Below are 22,406 nucleotides of genomic sequence, written 5' to 3'. Positions count from 1 at the left end.
TTCTACTGATGGGAGTCAAAAGCTGGGTGTTGTGCTGCTTCAGCTGTGGGAAGCTTATTTACCTGCTTGTGGAACAAGATCTGCTGAGGATGCTTGGGGCTTTATATCACCTGGCAGGTATCACATTCTATCCTAAACCTTTGGAAATAGCTTTCTAATGGATACTTGCCTGCCTGGGGAAAAGACAATACTCATCCTTTCTTTCTCATTACTTTAGGCTCTAAGCTAGCGCTAGTTTCTCTGAAATGGGGCTGCTTTTCCCTGTGAGCTGACAGTCCTCAGCAATGAGCCATTTCAGTGCTCCCCACGTAGGTGGCAGTGTTCAGGTACAGCCAGTGCTGTAGAACCTGGGGGCGAGTTAGAGAGAGAGCAAATAATGCACAAGTGGGCTGTGCTGTTCCTATTCTGGCGTTTTCTCCTTTGAATTGTTTGAGGAGCAGGGCAGGCCGGGAGGTGAGCCAGAGCTCAGGAAAGTGTGCGTGCCTAGCAGTGGCCCTAGAGAGGGAAATCTTCTTTACCTCACATGAGACTCAGGAACACAGGAACTGTTCTGAGAGCAACGCCGTCTGTGCCTCTGATTGTTTGGATGCTTGCTTATCGCTGGGAGGCAAGTGCCTGGATGCAATCCTCTCAAGGGAAACCTGTTGTTGTTTCCACTATTTACTCTTTATTGTGGTAGTATCTGAGAACCACAGTCACGGTTCAGAGCCCCTGTGTGAAGGGAATTGATTATGAGCAGGATTGGGATGAAAGGGGACGTTTCCCCGGGGACTGGTTGAAGTTTGGTATTTTTTTCAAGGTTTATGGAAAAATACATTAGCTCCTGAATGAATGTCAGAGCTGTTGCTATTTATGGCCAACCTGAGCAATGTAACTCCTTTCAGCGTTTTACTTCAGGATGTGAGCAGCAGAAAGCTGAGTCCTGGGAAGAGGAGTTTGTAAGCCAAGATCCAGAAGTGTTTCTGCATTCAGGTGGCACATTTCAGTGGCAAATTCTGGCATTTTTAGGCTGTACTTGTGATTTCAGAAAATACTAAAGTAAAACACAGGTTTGAGAAGATGTGGAAGTCATCTTCAAGGAGGGAACTATTTGCTATCTTTTGGAAGATCTAGTGGAGAGTGTGTTTAAACATTTGCATGGTGCAGAGTAAGGAAGTTGGTAAATGGCTGTGGAAACTTTCATTGTTTTCTGTTAAGTGTGACCTTTTCTTACCCTTCTTTTTCTGTTTTATTTTGTTGGCTGAGTTTGGTTTTGCTTTTTTATTTTTTTTTGTCAGAAGAAACTCCTTGGGAGTTACTGTAGATCTACTTCAAAATTTCTTTGTAAAGCACTGGGATTTTTCGCTTCTCTAATTCATACTGAGAAGCAGTGTAGTCCACAGGAAGCACCATTAATTTCAAGGAACCAATCAGCTGTAATAAGGCTGATTAGTTGAGATTATTAGGTGAGGGTTTTTGCAATATTGAAAGTGCCAAGCTATTACCAAATTTTGCATTGATTTTTCCAATTGTCATATTTTTTGACAATTGTTGACTGGAAAAGGAAATGAGTATTCATGTTCCTTCTTTTGCTGTCTCTTTTTTTTAGAGAGAGAAGTAATTCATTATCTCGCAGATAGAAAACAATTAAAGTGTTGTGTCTTTCATGACTGACTGATAATGGAGCAACAAAGCAGTGTCTCAGACCCACAGTTCTTACTGGAGTTCTCAGGAGGGAGGGAGTACTGTGTGCAGCTGAGCTGGCATAAGAAATGTCTCATTTGTCATGTGCTGGGGGTGATTGAAATCTCCCTGTAAGCTACTCTATTAGATATGCTTATGAACTACTGAAAAAAATGCAGGCAGTAGAAGAAAATACCACTGCAAGCACAGCCCGAATATAGTAATACTTAACTTGTAGGCAGAGCTCCACTTATCTGGCTGAGTGCCAGCTTTTTTATGATACAGGCATCAGTGTTTGTGTAATGTGGCCCTTATCAAATCCAAAAGCTAATATTTGAGTTAGTCCTCTCTGAAGATAAACAGGAGCTGTTTGAGTGAGAATTAAGGTATTGTATATCACACTCCTCAGAACACTGTCTGGGTACTTTACCTTGAATCCAAAGAAATGCCTTGCAGATGTGTTCAGAGAAAGTTCTCTTAAAAGCTAGTTTACATAGTTAAAGTATTTGGGGAGGTTATAGCAAAGAGGGAGATCTTGGTTTTAATCAAGTGGAAAGCATTCTGGAGTTGATTTGAATCCATCAACTGGCTTTTCAGGTCAAGCGTTTAGTCTTGATGGTACTAAAGAGACTGTCTTTTGGAGAAGTTCAAACAGGGCTTCTGTATTCCTACAAAGAAGAATTCTGCAATCCCAGCCTGGCTGTGCAAGGCAGTCCAGTCCACAGTCGTCTTCTCTGCTACACAGCATAGACAGAACTTACACAGCAGCCTTGGCTTCAGCACATTCATTCCAAAACTGCATCCACATACACATAAATAGAATTAATCTCCCCACAATTACCTCTCGCTCAGTTTAACCACTGATGATTTTGTTTCTGAAAATGGCATTTCTGACTATGTTACATACAAACTCAGTCATATTTGAAGACAAGCAGCAACATAAAGACTCTTACTATCTGGTCAGGATAAATGTAAATAAATCAAAGGTAAAACAAAGGATTCCAGGATGCCATTGCTGGTGGGTGTCAGAACACCACCTTCCCCCATCACCAACCCCTAAAAAAAAATAAATGTAGTTGGGTGGCTGCAAAGTTTAACATAGATTAGTAGAAGCCTGTGAAAAACAATCTGATGATGCAAATCATGGTAGTACTGGTAGTGAAATATGGATGGAAATAAAAGCAAAAAACTTAGAAGGCAGCAGCCACAGTGATGCAACTGGGGAAAGGAACAACAACAAATGATCACTGTGTTAAAACCAGTTAAGAATGAAACTGTGTGTGTGAGAGAGAGAGAGAGATACACACACACACTAAATGTAGTATGTTTTTCTTTTCCAGGCAGTATTCATGTAGCATTCAAAGCTGAATGTGAAAATCTGAAAATATCGTGATGCTATGAAAAGAGGATTATTGTGCAAAAAGAAATTTCTAGTAGTGAGGAAAAAAGCATTTCATACTAGGGCAAGCTTTAACTATTGAGGTAAGAACAATAGCAACTGTTAATGCTGATAATCATGAACATTTGAGGTTTTCAGGTTCTTGCCAGGCTCACCACATGCTTTGTCAAGTTAAATGCTGGGAGGAAGCAATGTAGCTGGAACTTGCTGGAATGCATTAGGTGGAGAAGAGGAAACCTTATTTCCTGAAAAATAACTTTTTCAGCTAGTGCTTTTTTTGCAGTATTTGGCCAACTGCACTATTGAGTGAAAATAGTATGTGGAGAAAGATGGCAGAACTCACTGAATAATATATAATCTTAAAGAATAAAATGTCTCCATCATGGGATACAGCAGTAGGCTAAAGTCTCATCATTACCTACATAAAATTATTATTATGCGTAAGTTTCTTGAATTCTGTGGATCTCAGGAATGCCAGAAAAGCATCTTTCCACTTTTTCCACCTGAAGTCCCTGTTGTCATCTGGGTGGCAGAGCCATGGCAGGAGAACTGCTGCTGGTGATAAATGTGACTCTGAGCTTTGCCCAGGGCCCCAGTGGATGGGGCTCTGTGTCATGGAGGGGCAGGGACATGCCTTGCTGCTGAGTCCACAGGCAATATTTCGTGCTACTTTTCCTAGAGGATTTAGACAAGAAGAAAACCCTTGCAGAGTTTAGCTGATCTCTTCTTCACTCTCATATTGAGCCTTGTACAAAGAAAGTGAGAGCAGACACCAAGCACTGTATTGTAGTGTGATGATTTGGATCTATAGAACCAAAGTAATCTTTCAGGTTGCTCCAGTAGGATGATATCAGAGAGGGATTTTGGCCGTGCTTTGTGCTATAACAAGCAAATCAGCTGAGTTCTGAGTTGATATTTTTGTCTCTGGCTTCAGTACTTATTACAGGTAAAACATTTACCAGATTTTTTATTTTATTTTAAATTCTAGTCCGAAGACTTATTTAGTCTACTACTTGAGGTAGATTAGGCATTAATGGAACAACAGTGGATTAATACCCCCTGCAACCGCACTGTTCATGCAGGCAAAATTCTCTGTCTGTGTTGCCCAAGAGTATTGTACAGGCAGAGATGATCTCACCCTGTCTGCATTTTGAGCTGACCAGGCACCATATGGATGCAGTTAGTGCAGTGCCCCGTCTGAGCTAGTAAGAGACGTGGCATATTAGCTTGGGGCAACATCTGACATTTAACATGTCTTCCAGTTGGCAGAGAGAGCTTGTGTCTGTCTCAGTGTGAACGTTGCCTCTGCCTGAAAAATATTGCGCAAAACTCTGTGTGAAAGACTTGCAAAGTGATTTTGTGAAATCGTTATAAAGTGAAACACTCTCAGTAATATGAAATTACTCCTATTAGAGCTGCAGATTGAGTAGGTCGTGTATGATCAAGAAGCACCAATTCAAGTTCTCTTATCCCTGATTTTCTATAAACACTGATTTTGTTAGTCTCTCACTGCTGGCATAGATTTTTGACTACTGTCACATCATGCAAAAGGGGACTGTTTGAAATTGTTTAGTTTTCAGGCTTGGTGCTGAATATTGTAATAGCATATGACAATATTCAGCAGAACCTTTAAGAGATATCAGGAGGAAAACTTCTGAGGAGCTTTGTCTTTATTAGTTTATAGAATGAGTGATAGGTGTGCAGATTTCTTCAAAATTAATGAGATTTGGATGCCAAATATTTTTTAGCACAATAATCCTTGTACTAAATAGTAAGGATGGATATGCAGGTGCTGAATATAGAGGTACACCTGTAGCAGGTATATACATAGGTGTATCTCATACATATGGGTATATGTAGAGTTGTTCTCTTGACACATCTTCCTCTCTTCTGTAGAAGGAGACTTTCTTTTCAGGCACTGAAATTTGACAGCAGCAAACAAATAGCTGAGGAGACATTTTTCCTTCTGAAGATTAGAACCCTAATCCAGGTTTTTCCCTCTGTTGTCTCCAAAGCTTATCAGCATTTTGTCTCTTCTGCATAGAAGTACGGTAGGTATGAAAAACCCAGTATCTATTAATCTGCATCCTGTAAGCCATTAACAAGAATTCATAGCAGAGTCTTTCATTTTATCAGAGTTACATAGAAAATTGGAGAGTTTCTGGAAAAGTACAAGACAACTTCAAGAAACAACCTAGGAGATGTTAGGAGTGGAACAGGGGAAAGCTGCTTCTGTTTTGAGGAATGTATAGTGAGAAGGGGACTTGGGCAGGTCTGTTCTGGAGTCAGAGCAGAACCTGGCTTCCACTGTGTGAAGTGGCAGAAAGGCACCACTAAATAAAGAAACTGAGGAAAGCCAGAAAGAACAAGCTGTTTCTCAGCAAATACGTGAGAATGGAGCAACTCCCACGGGAGGCCAAGCATGAAGGAGAAACGGCCCAGCCAGCATGGCTGCCTCATATCCTAATATAGCAGACTTCTTGGCAAAGCAAGGGGTTGAGGCCTGGTGGAGGAGAAGAGCTGGTTTTGCTTTCCCAAAAACCTGTTTGCAGTAGCAAAGAAATCCCGCTGGCTCTGTTACAGCGAAGCGTTAGGATTCAGAGATCTGTCAGTGAAATCCAGCTGTTGGAGGTGTGTTCCTCAGTCCTTCTAGCAGATCCTGCTGGCTCCTCGACTGCAGGAGGTCTCTGCTCAGTGGGGTATTAGCTAAATGTCTGGACACAGGGAGACCCCATCCTGCTGTTAGCCATATTTCTCCTCTTCTCCCCCCCGGACTTCCCCTGACCTCTCTCCCACAAGCCTCGTGGCAGATGTGTGGTGATCTGTGAGCTTGTGCTGCAGACCTGGGGAGGTTCTGTTCCCAGCATGGGCTTCTGCAGGCTCAGGCTGAGCTATTTTGATGTGTGTAAGATGTTGCTTTTGCTTATTCCTGAATAACTTTTCTCATACAAAACAAACAAACAAACAAAAAATGTAAGCAAAACAAAAAGCATTGACAGCATTCCACAGTAAAAGTCACTTCTAGCTGTAAATCCTGGGCACTGCCTCTGCAATATGTTTTGGCAGGTAGAGAGAAGATAAATATTGTGCTCTTTGCTCACTGACTCTTTGGTCACTTTGTCTCTCACATGGCAGCTGTTGCACAGTAACTTCTGATTCCCCACTCTCATTTCCATCCTTTTGAGCTGTAGACCTTATTGACTCTTGTTTTAACTTTTTTCCCAGGTTTTTTTGGTGCCTCTTGGTTCTGTCCCATCCTTTCTTTTGAGGCCTTTCTTTGGGGCACTCTGCCAGTGTTTCTCAGTAGCCTTTCAGCTCCTTCCTCCAGTTCCCCACCCTTCCTATTCACTCCTTGCTTCACATGTTCCTTTTCTCATGCACATCCCACTGTTCCATTTCTTATCCACATTTTCCTATTTTTTCCTCCTCCCACACGCTTCTTGTCTTAATGTCTCCCTCCACTCATAGCTGGATGTCAGCTATTGTATCATTAAGAATTAATGGGAACTGATTTTAAAAAAAACCCTGATGGATTGTTTTTTTTAGGGTTAAATTTGTAGGATCCTATGCTTTTTAGCAAAAGAATTTACAGCCACTCCAAAATCCATCAAAACATTTCCAGGTTCTCACCTTGTTTGAAACTGGATATATATTACATATCTATGTCATACATAGTGTTTAAGAGCTACTGCATAACGTGATCTTGTTTTGAGAACTCCATGCTGCTCAGCCTAACCCAGAAATGGATTCTTCCGTGTCCTGCAGCTTGCCTTCCCTTTGGAGAGGTGTGCAGGGGCATGCAGAGGACACAGGCATTCTTTTAAAGAGCTTATGCCTGAACATGCCAACACAAACCCCCTTCTTTTCAAATTTACCTAGGACCTATTTACACAGGTCTTACATGACGTGTCACCTCTTAACGTTTTCAGTCGTAACCTGATCTCTGACTTTGTCTCTAGGCTTTATCAACAGTAGAAGGGTAAACCTTGAAGGGAAATGAAGGTTATTTAGAAGAAGTCACACGGTGCATGCAGCCTTCACTGTGAGCGTGTGGAAGTGACAATTGACTCTGCAGATGCAGACAGTTTCTGTGTGTTCATTATTTGTTTACCACTAGTCAGACGTTCTCACTGCCCCTTTTTCCATGTCTCTCACAGCGCTGTGTTGAGTTGTAATGATTCAGGGATCGGGCGGCTGGTTAATGCAGCTCATGTTGTCACCCTCACGGGGCTCGTTTGCCTACAGGCATGTCAGAAGGAACAAGTAATATAAAGGCATATATAACTGTAGTTGGCAGCCTACTGAAAAGATGCTGAAGCTCCCTTTAAATGAATAGTGTAGCACATCAGGAGCTAAGTAGCTGAGAAATAAGATAAATTTGCTTGAATGGTGTGTGTTTCTGCAGTTAGGCTGTGTCTGGTACTTGATGTAAATGAGTATGTGTACGAGGTGTGCAGTGTAGACATCCCTTGTGTACTATTTGTTCCTAACACTGTCTTGCACATTTTCAGCATCCGTCACAGTCCACATCACCCGTACTTCTACACAGCCTAGGCCTAATGGGCAGGAGTAAAGAAGACAAAGCCAGAGTCTCCTCGCTGAAGTTGACGGCATGAGGGTTACAATGACCTTCTGCTCCCTACGTTCAGGAATTTGAAGGTTCAGGGTTTTTTTCTGCAAACCTTTAAGGAAGAGTCGACAAGTCTGTAGCACAACTGAGACTATGTTAGTTGATGTTCTGCTCTTTCACTGTGTGCCTGCACAAGCCTGAGCCTGCATGTGCAGTTTCATACTGGCAAGGCGAGAGCAAACCGTGTATCCTTTGTGTTGGTGCAGTCTGGGCTTGGTTTAGCTGTTGGGGATCACATTGCAGAGCAGTAAGAGATGCTTGCTTGTTCTCTCTCTCTGTTTTGGATTATGACTGTTGACTGAATGTGTGTGTCCTTGGGTTTGCTAATTCTCCTGCAACAGGCACTACAGGTTTTCTGGGGACTTTGCACCAGTACTCAGTAGATTGTAAGAGAAATGTAGGACACAGCCACACACACACACAAAATCATGCAATCTCTTGTGATGATCTGGTGTGATCATCTGCTGAGATATTCCAAGGATCTGCAGGGACAAGTCGTTCCAAGGCCAGATTTTCACTCAAGGGAGTAAAGAGTATCACTATTATTACTGAATTTGGACAGTCTCTTGTGTTCAGTGGGTGAGGAAATGTTGGAGAGGTTAAAGCTGTTCACTGGCAGATGAGCAATGCTAGTGTGCAACCTTTCTGCCACCCAGTATTATACAGTTTCCAGTTTGGATCAATTCCAGCTGTCAGATTCCAATTTACTAAGCATGGTGGGAAGGACACAAGTTTTCTTTTAGAAGGTCAGTCTTATTTAGGGTTATTGAAACCGAGTAAACCGTTATTCCACCGTTATGAGGAAAACATTGCTGTGGAGTTTTTAGGAGCCACATGGTTATAATGAATAATGGATGTTTGATACTTTGTGTAGCGTTTAGCTCAGCCAGAGAAAGAGAAATAGTGGGTCTCTTCTTTCTGCCTTGGTGTTCAAATGAAGGAAAATCAAAGCTGTTGTACCAGAGCTATATATCAGCTAACATATTTTAGGAACTGTGGAATGATCATAATTACAAAAAAGTCCTCCAGAAAGAAATTATGACTCATAGTTTATGCTCTCTTTAGTGTTGCTATGGAAAAAGAGGTTAGTGCCAATGGTCATACAGCAATATTAATCTCTGATCTGAAAGAAAAATAAATAACAATCTCTAGCTTAACTCAAAGCAGATTTATTCTCAGTTACTGCAGCACACTCCATTAAAGGGGATAACCATGCAAGAAAAATTAAAGATGACATTGATTATCAGTTCTCAACATACAGTTAGAGAGAGTCCCTTATTTGAATTAGTGTGTACTTCAGACTCACAAAAATGACTTGGTGGAGTGAGAGGAAGGGAAAAAAGACTTTTTGAGCAAAAGGAGGGCAGGAAAGATCAGCCACCACCGGCAGCTGCAAGCGTGCTGATTAAAATTTCTTTATGCATGCAGTTAGACTCAGCCTGGGGTGGATGCTGGTTCAAATGCAGATCCTGAAACAAAGCCGTGGCAACGGGCAGTTTATAGCAGTGGAAAGTGGCTATCAGCCTTTTTCCGTTTATTTGGGAAAGCAAGCGCGGTGAGTCAGAGCACGGTGGATACTTACGTGCTGAGTCAGCACCCTCCGGGCTGCTCTGGCAGTTGTTTCCTGCCCGTTGTTTAGTTGCCTGGGCAAAACCCTCACCAGGACCGGGGCCAAACAGCTGCGTGCTTGATTTGCTTTGCTATGGGTGAATCTTTTTTCTTTGCCTGTAATAACACCACCCAACACCTTCCTCTTGACACGCAGAGTGAGCATGTGTCCTGGCGGGTCACAGTAAAACTTTTCCACCTGCATACCTGGCTTTGTTTTCAGGAGCTGGAGCTACACTTGCTCCATCATACGCAGTTGCTGACAGCAAAGACCTTGCAGTCCGAACTTAGTTTGAAATTTTGCTCACAATGCACCCTGCAAAGCCTTCCTTTCTGCCACACTGCTGCATCTGCTGTGCTGATGGCAGTAAAACTTTTTTTGTTCTGTTGATGAGCTAAGCAGATTGGACTGGGGAGATACACAGATCTCATGTCCTGCATCTATGCACACAGCCCTTACTGATGGTCACAGGAGTTGTATATGTGGCCCAAAACCACTGTACAGCTCAGAGGGTCCTTTGAGCCAGTTGAAGGCTTTTCATTGATTTTCAGGGTTGGGTTGGCCCCTTGTGAACAGTTTGCCCTCTAACAAATTGCCATTACTTCGCTAATTCTTCTGAGCTTACCTCTTTTTCAAGAGTGTGGCTATCAGTCATCGGTTGCGTAGCTGTTTGGTATTACAGCCTACAACAACAAAGGGTTTTCATTGCATCAGTGTAAAAGGCTATCAGGTACATTTTGCCTTCTGATCCTTTTCCTCTTCCCTTTCTTCTGTCTGTTGGAGACAGAACATGCTTCAGTCAGACCTCCATTCTCTTATTTGACAGTGAAATGGTCCAGAAAACCCACATCTGTGCCTTTTCACAGAGGAGCTGGCTCGTGCATTAGCATGTGGGGGTCAATGGGATGCTCTTTGCTCTTTCCCCTAAAAGGGCACAGAAATGTCAGCTGGTTTTCTGTCATTGAAAATGGAAGTATCAGCAGCTGCTGAGTGCTGCTAGTTTAAATATTTATACCATAAGGGCTTTATCACACCCTTTTTCTTTGTGCAAAGCTCCCGCCAACTTCAGTGGAGGTGAAACTCTGAATCTGTGCAACAGATAACAGGTCACATCTTCCAAGGAATAATGGTACAAGTGAAGCTCACTGTTATTGTGCCAGGAAGCATTAACAAGCAGGTTTTTAAAAAAATAATTATGTAGACAAACCTGTCAGCACAATCATGGAATACCCGTGCATATGCTTGACATCTGCCACCATGACAAGATCCAGGCACATACTCGAGATACTTGAAAGAATACAGTGCTGCTGGTCCCACGTTCTGTCTCCCTGAAATAGTAAGTTTAGCAGACTGATGTTTTCAGTCAGGTCTCGAGAATGGAAGGCAAGGGGATGTCTTGGAATCCTGAGCTTGCTTCATCCTCTGGTTTATAAGATAGCACAAAAGCAGACATTCATGAGTTGAGTAAACATTTTTCTCTCATGCAAAGCATACCTTCTTTTGTTTGCTGGGATTACAGACCCACCTGTCCTTGTAAATGTACAACTGTGATGGAGAAAATGTTTAATTCTAGTCCTGCAACTGATGGCAGTGTGTGTACTGTATTCTGAAGTGGATATTTGAGTTAATTCTCACAGATGCTCAGTATCTGCATTTCCAATGGTTTTACTGGATAGCATTGTAATGCTCTTAGAACACTGTGCATGGGATTCATTTCAGCATCTCTAAAAGTGGATAAAGCATGGCCAGGGGGATTGTTTGAATTAAAGCTTAGCAGGACAAACAAACGGGGCATATCTGAAAGTGAAATGTAAACATGGTGCTGGAGTTCCTGGTTAGCACTTGGTGGCTGTGGGAGGTTGACAGCTGCTACATAAAGGTTAAACGTGATTTCTTTGGTCTGTCAGTAAAATTAATCCTGCTAAAGACTATGTGGCACTCTAGAAGACATGAGTTTATCTGTGTGCATAAACAGAATATAGACTTCAATATAAATATGCTTTTAGGACTATTTAAAGTATTAGGAGTATGCTGCAGTCCATTAAAAAATGCAGATGGAGCTAGGAGATTTTGGAAAGTGCCTGACTACATTTAGATGGGCTAGAAATCTGATAAGTATCTGGAAAGTAAAGCACTGGTGTTTGCATTGCTAAATAACAGCACAGAACGAGAAAGAAAATGGAATAGGTACAATGGGGACATGAACTGAAGTAATAAATGCTTGACCTTTAAATTTCATCTTTGCCGGCTTCTCAGCCTCCTGCTCCCAAACACTGACATGGCTGTGTTTTATATTATGCTTTTATTTGTCATATTTGTAGTTAGTTACAAGTAAAAATTATTGAAATCCATTGTAGTTAATACAAAATAAAAACATAGCTGCACAAGTTATACCATGATTTTTCTTAGAAACAGTATCTCCTATATGATACCATAGACTTAAGAGCTTAACTCTTAATGGAACTCGCCTACACTAAGCTCTTACTGACTAACTTCCAGTGTGATTTACTGGTTACAGATATTACCCCTGAGGAGTAATACCTGTAAATTATTTCCTACTGGTATTTCTGCTGTAGCTTTCATTTCCCCTGTAATTCGTGATTCTAAATACAAGTTGAAGGAAGCAACCTTTTAGTGCAATGTTAAGTATCAGTAGAATTTTTATATATATATATAAAAAAATAAAAATAACCCACTGCATAACCAACCAAGGATGTAAGGTAACTTGTGGGTATTGTGCTTCCCTTTCCTCCCTTCCCCCTTACCTTTGTTAAGTGACAGGAATGAACATTCATAGTGAACAAACTACCTTGCAACCTCTCATTTTCAATTACTCTTGAAAAACTACAGACTAGTAATTTTGAGAGTAGGTAGGTGACTTTGATGAAAATTATTAGCAGAGAATCAAATCCTGTGGCTCTGCAGACTCATACTTACGTAAACTCATCCCTGCCATGAAGTTCAATCCATAAGACATTGCTCCCTTTAGACATGCCTGAAAGGGTATTTCACCTTTTTGAAATGATTGTCCTTACATCCCTGTAATTATCTAACTCTTCTGTGTAGATATAGCTCTATATATGAAATAATTTGTAAAAAGATAAATTATGCTATTTTCAAAATACTCTGAGATACAAAGTTGTGCAGGTGCCAAGTTTGATAGTATATTGCTAAAAAGACTAAGAATTTACTAGTGTTATCTGAGTATATATACTTTAAGCTGGGAGCATAGATTTAATATTGTGGGGGTTTATTTTTGCTTTTTTGCATTTCATACTTTCTTCAGACTATCTACCAAACTCCTATTTTTTTCTGTACCTTAGAGGTACAGCAACTGATCACACATTTGTGCTTGCCATTAATATATTTCCCTAACTCTGGTAGATTGAAAAACATCTTTTTGTTTCCACCTAAACACAGTAATTTCTTCCAATTGAGTAGAGAGAGACTACTGGCAAAAATCTTTCCCCCACTGGATGGAACCAATTTTTTAGCTTCGCCCTCTAAGTACTCTGCTCTTTTAGTCCTACAGTGCTGTGGAGCAAAGTCCCAAACAAACTACACATGTGTGCACAGTTACTGAGGCTGTTAGTGTTCATGGAGCATGGCAAGGAAACTGAAATCAAATGTTCTCATTGGTATTTCTACGTTTACATACAAAACTACTCACAGTGCCCTGAAATACTAAGAGAAGAAAAGAGAACAGAAATGTTTAGGTTTTGACTACTCTCCATGCATTCCTCTGACCTTAACTCTAAGAAAGCCAGCTGACCAGCTTGCTTCTACTAGACATACTCTCTTCCCGCTAGTCTCTTACACCCGTTGGCAGCGTCTCTAAATTCATAAAAACCGGTGACTCAGCCTAAAGCAGAGCAACATTGACTTTGTTTACTCTGCATTCCAACACGATGCAATAAATTATCACTGCAGAGAAAAGGATGGAAGAGGTTTAATTGCTGCTGCTGCCTGTGTAGCTGAAACTAGTTATTAGCCTCAGTAAAACCGTGCATATCTGGAAGATGAAGGAGGGCTCAGGATGATTACGCTGTATGGTCTACCTGCAGGACAGCTGCTTGGGCCTTTTCTTCATCAGATTGTTCCATTTCCCCGCTAAATGGGTTGTTTCTTTCATCATACAGTTTCTGGCTAGAAACTTCTAGAGGCATCCCGTACTCTTCATCATCATCTTCAACAATGGACAGCTCGATGTTGTTGTTCATCATGGCTTTGCCTTCCATTCTGGCTTCCTGCTCTAGAGAATCGACCACTGCTTTGCCCTCCTCGGTCAGCGAGGTGGTGGGTGTCATATCCGAGTGCATGTCAGCGAAGGACATTTCATCCTCATTCTCAGCCTGGTCATTGCTTGCAGTTTCCGATGGTCTGTCCTCGGCTTCTGCAGGGCTTTCTCCTTCGCGGCCTTTCTTCGTGTTGAATGCGAGGGGAGATACTTTGAAACCCGAACCCTTTGAAGAAGAGGACTTCTGATGATGTACAGTAAGTGATTTCTTGATCTTTTCTCTCCGTTCAGGTGACACGATCTTTGTGCTGATCTTGTTCATCTTCTTCTCGATGTTTTGGCGGGAAAATGCTTTCTTAAGGCTGTCTACCTTCTTGAGGCTGGACCTTTTGAGTTTCTCAGCTCTTGATTCTTCTGTTTTCTCCTCTGCACTGTCATCCACATCATCTTCCTCGTGAAACATTTCATCATCCGAACCCAATTCCACTGTGTGCAAGGTTTCTTCCAGTGTTTTGTTCTCATCCACAGGCTCCTCTTTCCCTTCTGTAATGCTGGGAATAGGCTCTTTTGCAAAAACACTGGCAGGGATCTCATTTTCCTCCTGAAAATAATTGACAATATTTGAGTTTTACAGTTCTTGGGACCCAAATTTAATAACCAAAGCACAACCCTGAACAATTACTTCCTCCCCCCCCCAATGATGAGATGAAGAAAGCTGAACATTTCTCGTTATTTCAGTATATTTAACCAGTAGCAAGCCACTCAAAGGCCACTGAATCATTATATCGTGAAGTTTAAGACTAATGAGCTGTAAGATTTCTCTTTCAGAGTGACTTGGAATGTATGCAGGATGGAAATCCCATTCTTTGCCATTTAAATTATATAGTCTTTAGTAAGAGTTTAGCTGTAAAGTTGTACACCTGTCCCTGGGGAGAAGGTAAAGTATGGTGGCTAAAGAGGTTGTACTGCAGACCCCTGTGTAGACCTACAGAAGTCACATAACCCCACAGAGCTTTCAGTTTCTCCAGCCAAAGACTAAGAATATCTTTGCAGAGATGTTGGTTGCATCTGGGAGATATCTCAGATGGCAAATGCAACTAGCACTTCTGCTGTATTTCTGGAAAAATGTATGTTGATTGTTGATACTGAGACACTATGCAGCCCATGATGTTTAGAGTATATCCTATTTTAAAGCTATTTATAGAAAAAGAAGCTAGTAAGTTTGGTTTGTAAATATTAAAATCTCAATAGGACAACTCCCTGAAACATAAGAATAAATAATTACGGTATACAGAAATAAACGGACATTATACCACACAGAAAACACTAGTAGTCACTCCTAGCTAACAGGAAAAGTACTGCTTTTTAGAAACAAAATGAAAAAAAGGACATGGAAAGAAAGAAGGTTTCTGAAAACAAAACAGGCTAAAGAGGGGCAGAAGCTGCAACTCATAATGAGGGGTATCTGCAACTACCAAGCGCAGAAGCTCTGCAACCCCGAGCAGTGCAGAAGCAGCACAATGAACACTCTGTTCCGTGGTAGGTTTTGCAGGCATCTGCCCATGCAAAGAAAAGGAGGCTCCTCGCACACTCCCTTTTCCTTTCAGCACTGTCGAGCCTTAGATCAGCACAGTCTCTATTCATTACCGGTTTTATCACCTTCAGACACTGTACATGCCATTTCACTTAGCCACATGGATTGGAAGGATTTTCTCTCCCCCCCTCCTCCCCTCCCTCCATATTTATCTTTAGATACAAAAAGCAGTAAGTGCTGAGTGAAATGGTTGTAATAGTCTCAGATCTGTCCCTAGTGGGCCTGAGTGTACAGTTAAGGGGAAGAAAGGCCATATACACTTCCAAGTTCATTCTCATTATTTCAGGACTGAGCATACAGTTGTGATCACTGCAGAGAATAGTGCCCTGGGTTAAATTTGCTGTCAAGGCTGTATAAGGATGTTGTCTGTGGTTGTTGTTTAGCCTAAAGAAGAAGAGGCTCAGGAGGCACCTTATAGCTCTCTACAACTACCTGACAGGAGGTTGTAGCCAGGTGGAGGTCAGTCTCTTCTCCCAGGCAACCAGTGACAGGGCAAGAGGACATGGCTTCAGCCTGCAGCAGGGAGGTTTAGGTTGTACATTAAGAAGAATTTCTTCACAGAAAAGGTGATTAGACATTGGAATGGGCTGCCCAGGGAGGTGATGGTGTCACTGTCCCAGGAGGTGTTTAAGGAAAGACTGGACATGGCACTCAGTGCCATGGTCTTGTTGACATGGTGGTGTTGGACTCGATCTCAGAGGTCTTTTCCAGCCTGATTGATTCTGTAATTGTTAAAAATAAAGTAGTACTGACTATTTTGTAGCCCTTCTGGAACTAAAGAATATGCAATGTAGATGGGCAGGATTATTTTATACCGTATATACACAGTATATAGTCATATATACAGTGATTCAAGTATGTTGATTAATATCCCTCAAGGATGTAATAATGAAAAGTATAAAAAAAATGGATAGCTGTTTGACAGTTTGTAAATGCTTCACTTCTATGGTTTCTGCATACCTTTCTGGGCCATCAGCCTCAGTTGGATACACTGACATGGACAAAGCTTTACATGCTCCTTGCCTGCAGTAGAACATCTAATGAAGCCCACACTCCTCTCCTGACACCTATAATGTTGTTCCAACTATCAGCAACAGTGACTAAGATAACAAAACAAAGGAAACCTGCACCAGCTTTAAGTGAAACCAGCTGTAACTGCTGGACAAATATTTGTATTTTCTCTCCACTGCAGTTAATGAAATGTGGATTACATGAGACGGTGCAGCGTTCAATTATTCCCCAGAGCAGGAAAACTCAGTATAAAGCATAATTTTCATGTCCAGAGCATTCTTTCCAAACCTAGGTAATCACACACAGTTTTAGATATCTGAACATTCAGGTGTTAAGTGTCTAAACGGTATAGAAATCTCTGATTTTAATGAGTAAAGATGGGTTGTAACTTTTAAAGTATTTTATCTAGGAAAGTGGTGTCATATGATTTGATCCCAGTGCAGTCTGAGCCAGAGATGGCCTGTGCAGCCTTTCTCAAGGTCAGTTTAGCTCTGTCTACAGTTATTCGCCTTAAACTGAAGTACTGCATGCAGTCTCTAGAAGAATATGGACATACATCTGATTTCAGTTTTTATCAAATTTCTGACTGAGTAGAAGAGAGACTGTCAAACTACCCGTATTTATAAAGAAAAAAGAACAAATTAAAATATACTACATAATAATGAGATAATTATCCAATTAAAAGCAGATCCTAAGTGGTCTTTGGCTATCTGGCTGTCTTTGGCTATCAGGCAGTACTGGCATTCAAGTAATCACCTCTCTGTAATCACCTTCCTGCATGGCCCTGAAAAATATCAGCCTCTGGGCATCTATTTGTCTTCCTGTAAAATGGGTATGACATGCTTTCCTATGTCATGTTTCTAAAAGACCTTAGGATCACAGGAACTATTAAAATGCAAATGAAAAATTAAGTAAAATGCTTTGAAAATACAAGGGTGGTATAGCAGGAATGCTCTGTGGTGGAACAAACATTTCTATGTCAAACATGGTTAGTGATAACATGTTGTAAGTGGGCTATTGATAACTGTTTGGTATAACAAGTTTATATGACAGCTGTATTTTGTTTTGATACATTTTTCAAGCAGTCTGATATTTCATTTAGGAAGACTAGAACAATACACTAAAAAATGCCAGCTGTTACAAACTGCATAACTATTTTCCATGCAAAAAAAAAAGGTAGAACTTTGATCTTTTCTTCCTGATCTAATCTAAAATTCTAAGAAAGCAATACATCTTTGTATTTTCCACATCTGAGTCCAAAAACAGCACTTGCATTTTTTGACTGTAGGTAGCTAGCTCCTGAATTTTGTTTTTCCAGGTAGGAGATAAATAGAATAGTGGAAGTTCTCTGTGTAAAACGGCTCTTTCTAATACTAGTAATACTTGCATAGTTAAAATCAGTGCCTTCCCTGTGGCTTTGATCAGCTACTCTTGGGAAGTTTCTGTAGGTCATAATCTCATCCTTATCTTTTACCAGAAGGGAACAAGATCCATAACAGTGTACTTTCAAAACTGGATGACCTGAGTGAACAGCCAGTTAATTTACTCAAGGAGTGGTGAATCTCTGATGCTGCATGAGGGAAATCAGTGTGCTTTGGTTTGGACTTTGTTAGATTTGCTGTAGGAGGCCATGACCTTCAAGAACGAGAGACGGCATTTTGCAGTCCAGGCTCCTCTGTACTTTGTAGATGCTGTTATATGCCTAAATGATTACTAGTCCAAAACTTGTTTTCCTTCACAAAATAGGTCAAAGCATGACAAATCCTTCTAAAACCAGCTATAGCTCCACCTTTGGACAAATACATGCTCTTCAGATCTGGATGTCACCACAGGGAGGGAGGAGGGCAGGGAGGAGGAAATTGCCGCCCACCCACTTGCACGTCCTGTGCAGGCTGGGGCGTTTCCTGCACCATCCCCCTGACCTCCCACAGCACAGCTGGGTCAAGCCATGCGAGGTAATTTTGTCATTAATCAACAGCAGAGTGTTCTCCCTGCAATGCTCCAGTGGGAAATATAGTAGTTAGGTAATAGCACTATTGGTTTGTAATTCTTCTGTTTCCCTCACTTGTTAATTTTTGAGTTTGAAGCTGCTTTTTCAAAAGATTATTGCAGTGACCCAAACAAGATACAATCAAATGGCTAATTTCCTGTGCCCTCTTCTTGCTTCATTTTACGTGAAGGATTTCCCAACAGCAGCATCTGAAAGGGACTTGAATATTAGCGTGCTTGACCCCAAGCTGCAATTTTGACTTATTTTATCTGTCCCATTTGCATGACATTTAACCAGTAAACATGACATTTAATTGAAAAATTAAACATGAGCTTTTTTTATCTTGCATTTTGCTTTTGCAGCTAAAAAGGCAAACAAACCCCCCACCAAACCAGAACCAAAAAGCTGGTCATGTGGCAAGAACAAAATAGAGGGGAACAATGCCAAAGCTTAACAAGGATTTTTAAAACAGTCACTTCAGTGTTTTGCTAAATTGCTGTGTCATTTGTAATAACTTTTTCATTCTCAAATGCTTGGAATGGAGCTCCCTTAAAATATGTCACCAATTAAAGAAATATATGCAGTCTAGGGAGAGAAAACTAAGAGCATTTTAATGGAAAATATGTAAATAGCTGAACTTTCCTAAATGCAGTTCATTCTCAGTGTGTGTGCTGAGGGAAAGCCGATGCTGGAGTGTGGCAGCAGGGTTTCATAAAATGCAGAGCTGGAGCTCAGTCGTGTGTTTTGGCTATGCTCAGTGCTCCCACTAAGTATGAGGGAGTTTGGGGTATGTGGTGAATGCAGAACTGAATCACGAATGTGTATCTTTATTTTCATATTGAGCTGTCTTCCTAAGCTGGAGAAGCTGGTCCTAATGAGAAACATGCTGTGCAAAGTTTGGGATTGGTTTTTTTCAGTGGAAAAGAAGAATCCCCCAGCTGAAGAGAAGCCTCATACATCCAGATTTCCCTTTTGTTTTTCACAGAGATCTGGCGTCGATATCGCTTCATTGCTGTGACCTCTCCTTCCTGCAATTGTTTTTCCATGGATTCCTGTGCAGGGCAGGACAGAAACCCAGCCAGCCTTCTGCTTTTTCCTCTGTGCAATTATCCTAGTAAGGCAGAGGCCCCGCTGACTAGCAGGTTGTCCCTCCTCCAGCTTGAAAGGAGATCCTGCAGGGAGATTCCAAGGAGGTGGGCGTGCAGGTAAGGCACCTGTCCAAGTCATCAGCAGGCATATGGGCACAGCCTGGCAAGCACCACCACCTCTCTGGGTGCAGCCACTTCCCAGTGGCAATCCCAGTTCCTCCCAGCCTCCACTGGAGAGAGCCCTGGGCGCTGCCTACCCCAGCCATCCTCCCATGCCGCAGGGAGCTGTGCCGACCACCCTGGTTTTCCAGACGGCCACGCTGCCATTTAGCAGCAGGCCACTTCCAGGAGCAATTCCCAGTTGACAGCTGATTTATTATTTTTTTAACTGAATTTGACTGCAGTGTTTCTTTTTTAAAACTTGTGTTCCTTATATGCATTGGCTGGGATTGGCTAAGTTCATCTTCCCATACTGTGGCAACATCTTTTCCAGTGAGAGACAGGAACAGCATTACCTAAATCCCTGGAAAGCAATGAAGAACAGACCTGCTGTCCAAAGGTACCGGCCCAGTGATGGGCAGTGGAGAAGAAGTGGACTTTCTTCAACTTTTGTACTCGGACGCAGGCCCGTGTTGTTTTGGTTGTTTGTGCACTTTGGTTTGTTTGGTTTGGTTTTGTGCACTTTAGGACCCAGCATTAATGCAAGATTCAGAGGCTTAAATAGGCCTTATCTTTGGAATAGTATTTAGTATCAAGAAACGAGAAAATCCAGCCCTCCCCTGTCGGGACACTGCTTTACCTCTCACACCCTTCTGCGTGAGTTTTACTGTTACTTTCACCCAGTGCCTACAAATTGCTGGCACTGGAGAGCCCTACCCGAGGTAATGTCATCTGCCCCACACTCACAGAGCTCTGCTTGTCTTTACTCTCTGCATTTTTTAAAGTCACCTGGAGGAAGACTCTTGTTGCAACAACGAGGCCTTAATTGTCACACTCAGAAGTACTAGAAATGTTACAAAATTGCCTTCCCCCAGCCCTCGGTGATGCACCACCCCACGGGAAGTGTTCAAGGTCTCTGAACCTGGAGGCGGGAGCCAGTCATTAGCGAGCGGGGCCTGGGAGATGGCAGTGTTTTGACATACAGTAATGGATCTTAAATTAGTTGCAGAACTGCAGAGAACATGTGTCTTTTAATTTACCCAGTCTCTGGAATAATTTCCACATTCCTTCTGGGGTGGAAACATGCTGCAGGCTCCTCCTCTTCTGGCCTGACAAGCCTGGACTGTAATTTGGGAGAACAATAAGCAGGGAGGTGGGGGCTTCCTTTATGGGGGAATTGCCTGTGCACTAATCAGGCCTGCCAGCTTCTAAAAATTAAGTACTACTCTGTTGTTTTCGGATGGGTTAAATAGGAAAAAAACCCAACAACCAAGGAGCAGAGTTAGTGACTGACAGATTTAACGCCCAGATGTTTAGCATGAGGTGGTGCTGCTGTGCCCGAGCGGTGACTACTCCAGCCGCATGTTTGCTCTCCTTCCCTCCCTCAGTGATTTGTGGAGGTCTGTCTTTATTTTTTTTAAAATATGTGAAAGTCACGTCCTGTGTTTAGTTCAAGCTCACGGCATGTTCTATCCAGACCATTGCTTAAAAAGGGGAAAATATGCAAACTGCTGCTATCACTGGATGGACTCCCAGGAAGCTGAGTTTTTAAGCTGAATCTTTTTAGCTCATCCCTGAACGGGCCAGATCAGCCTGCAGAGTGAAGCAGGGCGTGAGGTGACAGGGAGCTGCAGCGCTGCCCCTCTTCTGCTTCTGAGGGCATATGCAATGGCAGTTTTTAGTGGCATTTCTACTCCAAGTTAGCAAAACAGGCTCTTTCCTCAAGTTTGCAAAAAGAATAAGGGCCCTTCAAGTTTACTTAACCCCCCGTGGAACCACATAGCAAAACAACTCTTCCCCAAGTATGCCAAGAGTTAGTAAAAGATGGCTCTTTCACCTCACTTGCTGAGAATAAAAGGTGGGTGTTTTTCCAGGTATGCTGAGAGTCAGCAAAACAAGGTCTCTTTCGTCATATTCACTATGAGCTAGCAAAAGACAACTCTTTCTCCAAGATTGCCAAGAGTTTAAGAGGTGTCTTTCCCAAAGTTTGCTAAAAGTTAGCAAAAAAAAAAGGCTTTTTCCTCAAGTTTGCAAGAGCAAAAAAGGCGGCTCTTTCCCCAAGTTTCCTAAGAGTTAGCAAAACATGCTTTCCCCATGTTTGCCAAGAGGAAAAGTGGGCGTTACTCCCTGAATTTACTAAGTATGAAAGACGGCTTTTTAGAGAGGTTTGCTAAGATGAAAAGAGGGGTTTTCTCCCAAGTTTGCCAAGTTAGCAGAAGGTCAGCTCTGCGTGTCAAGTTCGCTAACAGTTAGTAAACAGTCAGCTCTTTCCCCGGGTTTGCTAGGAGTTAGCAGAGATGGGCTTTTCCCTCAAGTTCGGCGGGGCCGGGAGCCTGAGCTCGGCGCTGCGGGGAGCAGAGGTGGCCGCGGAGCCTCTCACCTGGAAGATGAGCACCTTGAAGCGGTCCCGGCGGAGCAGCTGGGCGTGGTGCTGCTCGAGGCGCCGCACTTGGTCGCACTGCCGCTCCAGGCGCTCCCGCACGGCGCGGGTGTGCGCGCACACCTTCCGCGACTTCTCCAGCAGCTTCTCCACCGCTTCCCCCGTCGCCCCGTGGCTGCGGCACAGTTTCCCCAGGTCTCCCTGAATGCCCCGCACCGCCCCTTCCAAACCCCGCTGCCTCTGCTCCATCTGCCGCTGTTGACCTTCCACCGCTTCCAGCATCGAGACGAGTTTCTCCAGCAGGGCCAGGACGGTCAGAGCGTTCACCTGCCCCCCGACCGCCTCCGACGGCGGGAGCGGGGGCACCGCGCTGCCTCCCGCCGCCTCCCCCATGGCTGCGCCGGGACGGGACGGGACGGCGGCCGTCGGCGCCGCTATTAAGGGCCGCGCCTTCCCCCTCCCCCAGGGAGGTTTCGGGCAGAGCCCGGCCCCGGCCCGCCCCGGGCAGCCTGGGACCGCCGGGGGCGGGCCGGCACCGCGGCCGGCACTCCGGTGCCTCCCCCCGTCCCGTCTCACGTCCCTTTTTGAACAGCCAGGGGTGTATTCTCGCCCCGTACTTCGCGAAGAGCACCAGTCGCCTCCTCGCA

General features: G+C 43.0%; 1 protein-coding gene across 1 annotated transcript; it reads right to left on the bottom strand.

Moving 5' to 3' along the window:
* Positions 1–11,585: 11,585 nt before the first annotated feature.
* On the bottom strand, positions 11,586–22,193 carry CAVIN2 (caveolae associated protein 2). Its single transcript, XM_051787781.1, has 2 exons — positions 21,760–22,193; positions 11,586–14,138 (listed from the first exon to the last, which is right to left on the bottom strand). Exons 1-2 carry the CDS (start codon positions 22,150–22,152, stop codon positions 13,341–13,343), a joined length of 1,191 nt encoding a protein of 396 aa, XP_051643741.1. The 5' UTR covers positions 22,153–22,193; the 3' UTR covers positions 11,586–13,340.
* Between the last annotated feature and the right edge of the window lie 213 nt (positions 22,194–22,406).

Source organism: Manacus candei, unplaced genomic scaffold (genome assembly GCF_025592945.1).
Source record: "Manacus candei isolate 608988 ecotype Guabito, Panama unplaced genomic scaffold, ASM2559294v1 h1tg000023l, whole genome shotgun sequence".
In the NCBI taxonomy this organism is placed as follows: Eukaryota; Metazoa; Chordata; class Aves; order Passeriformes; family Pipridae; genus Manacus; species Manacus candei.
This window is presented reverse-complemented; position numbering and strand designations above follow the sequence as displayed.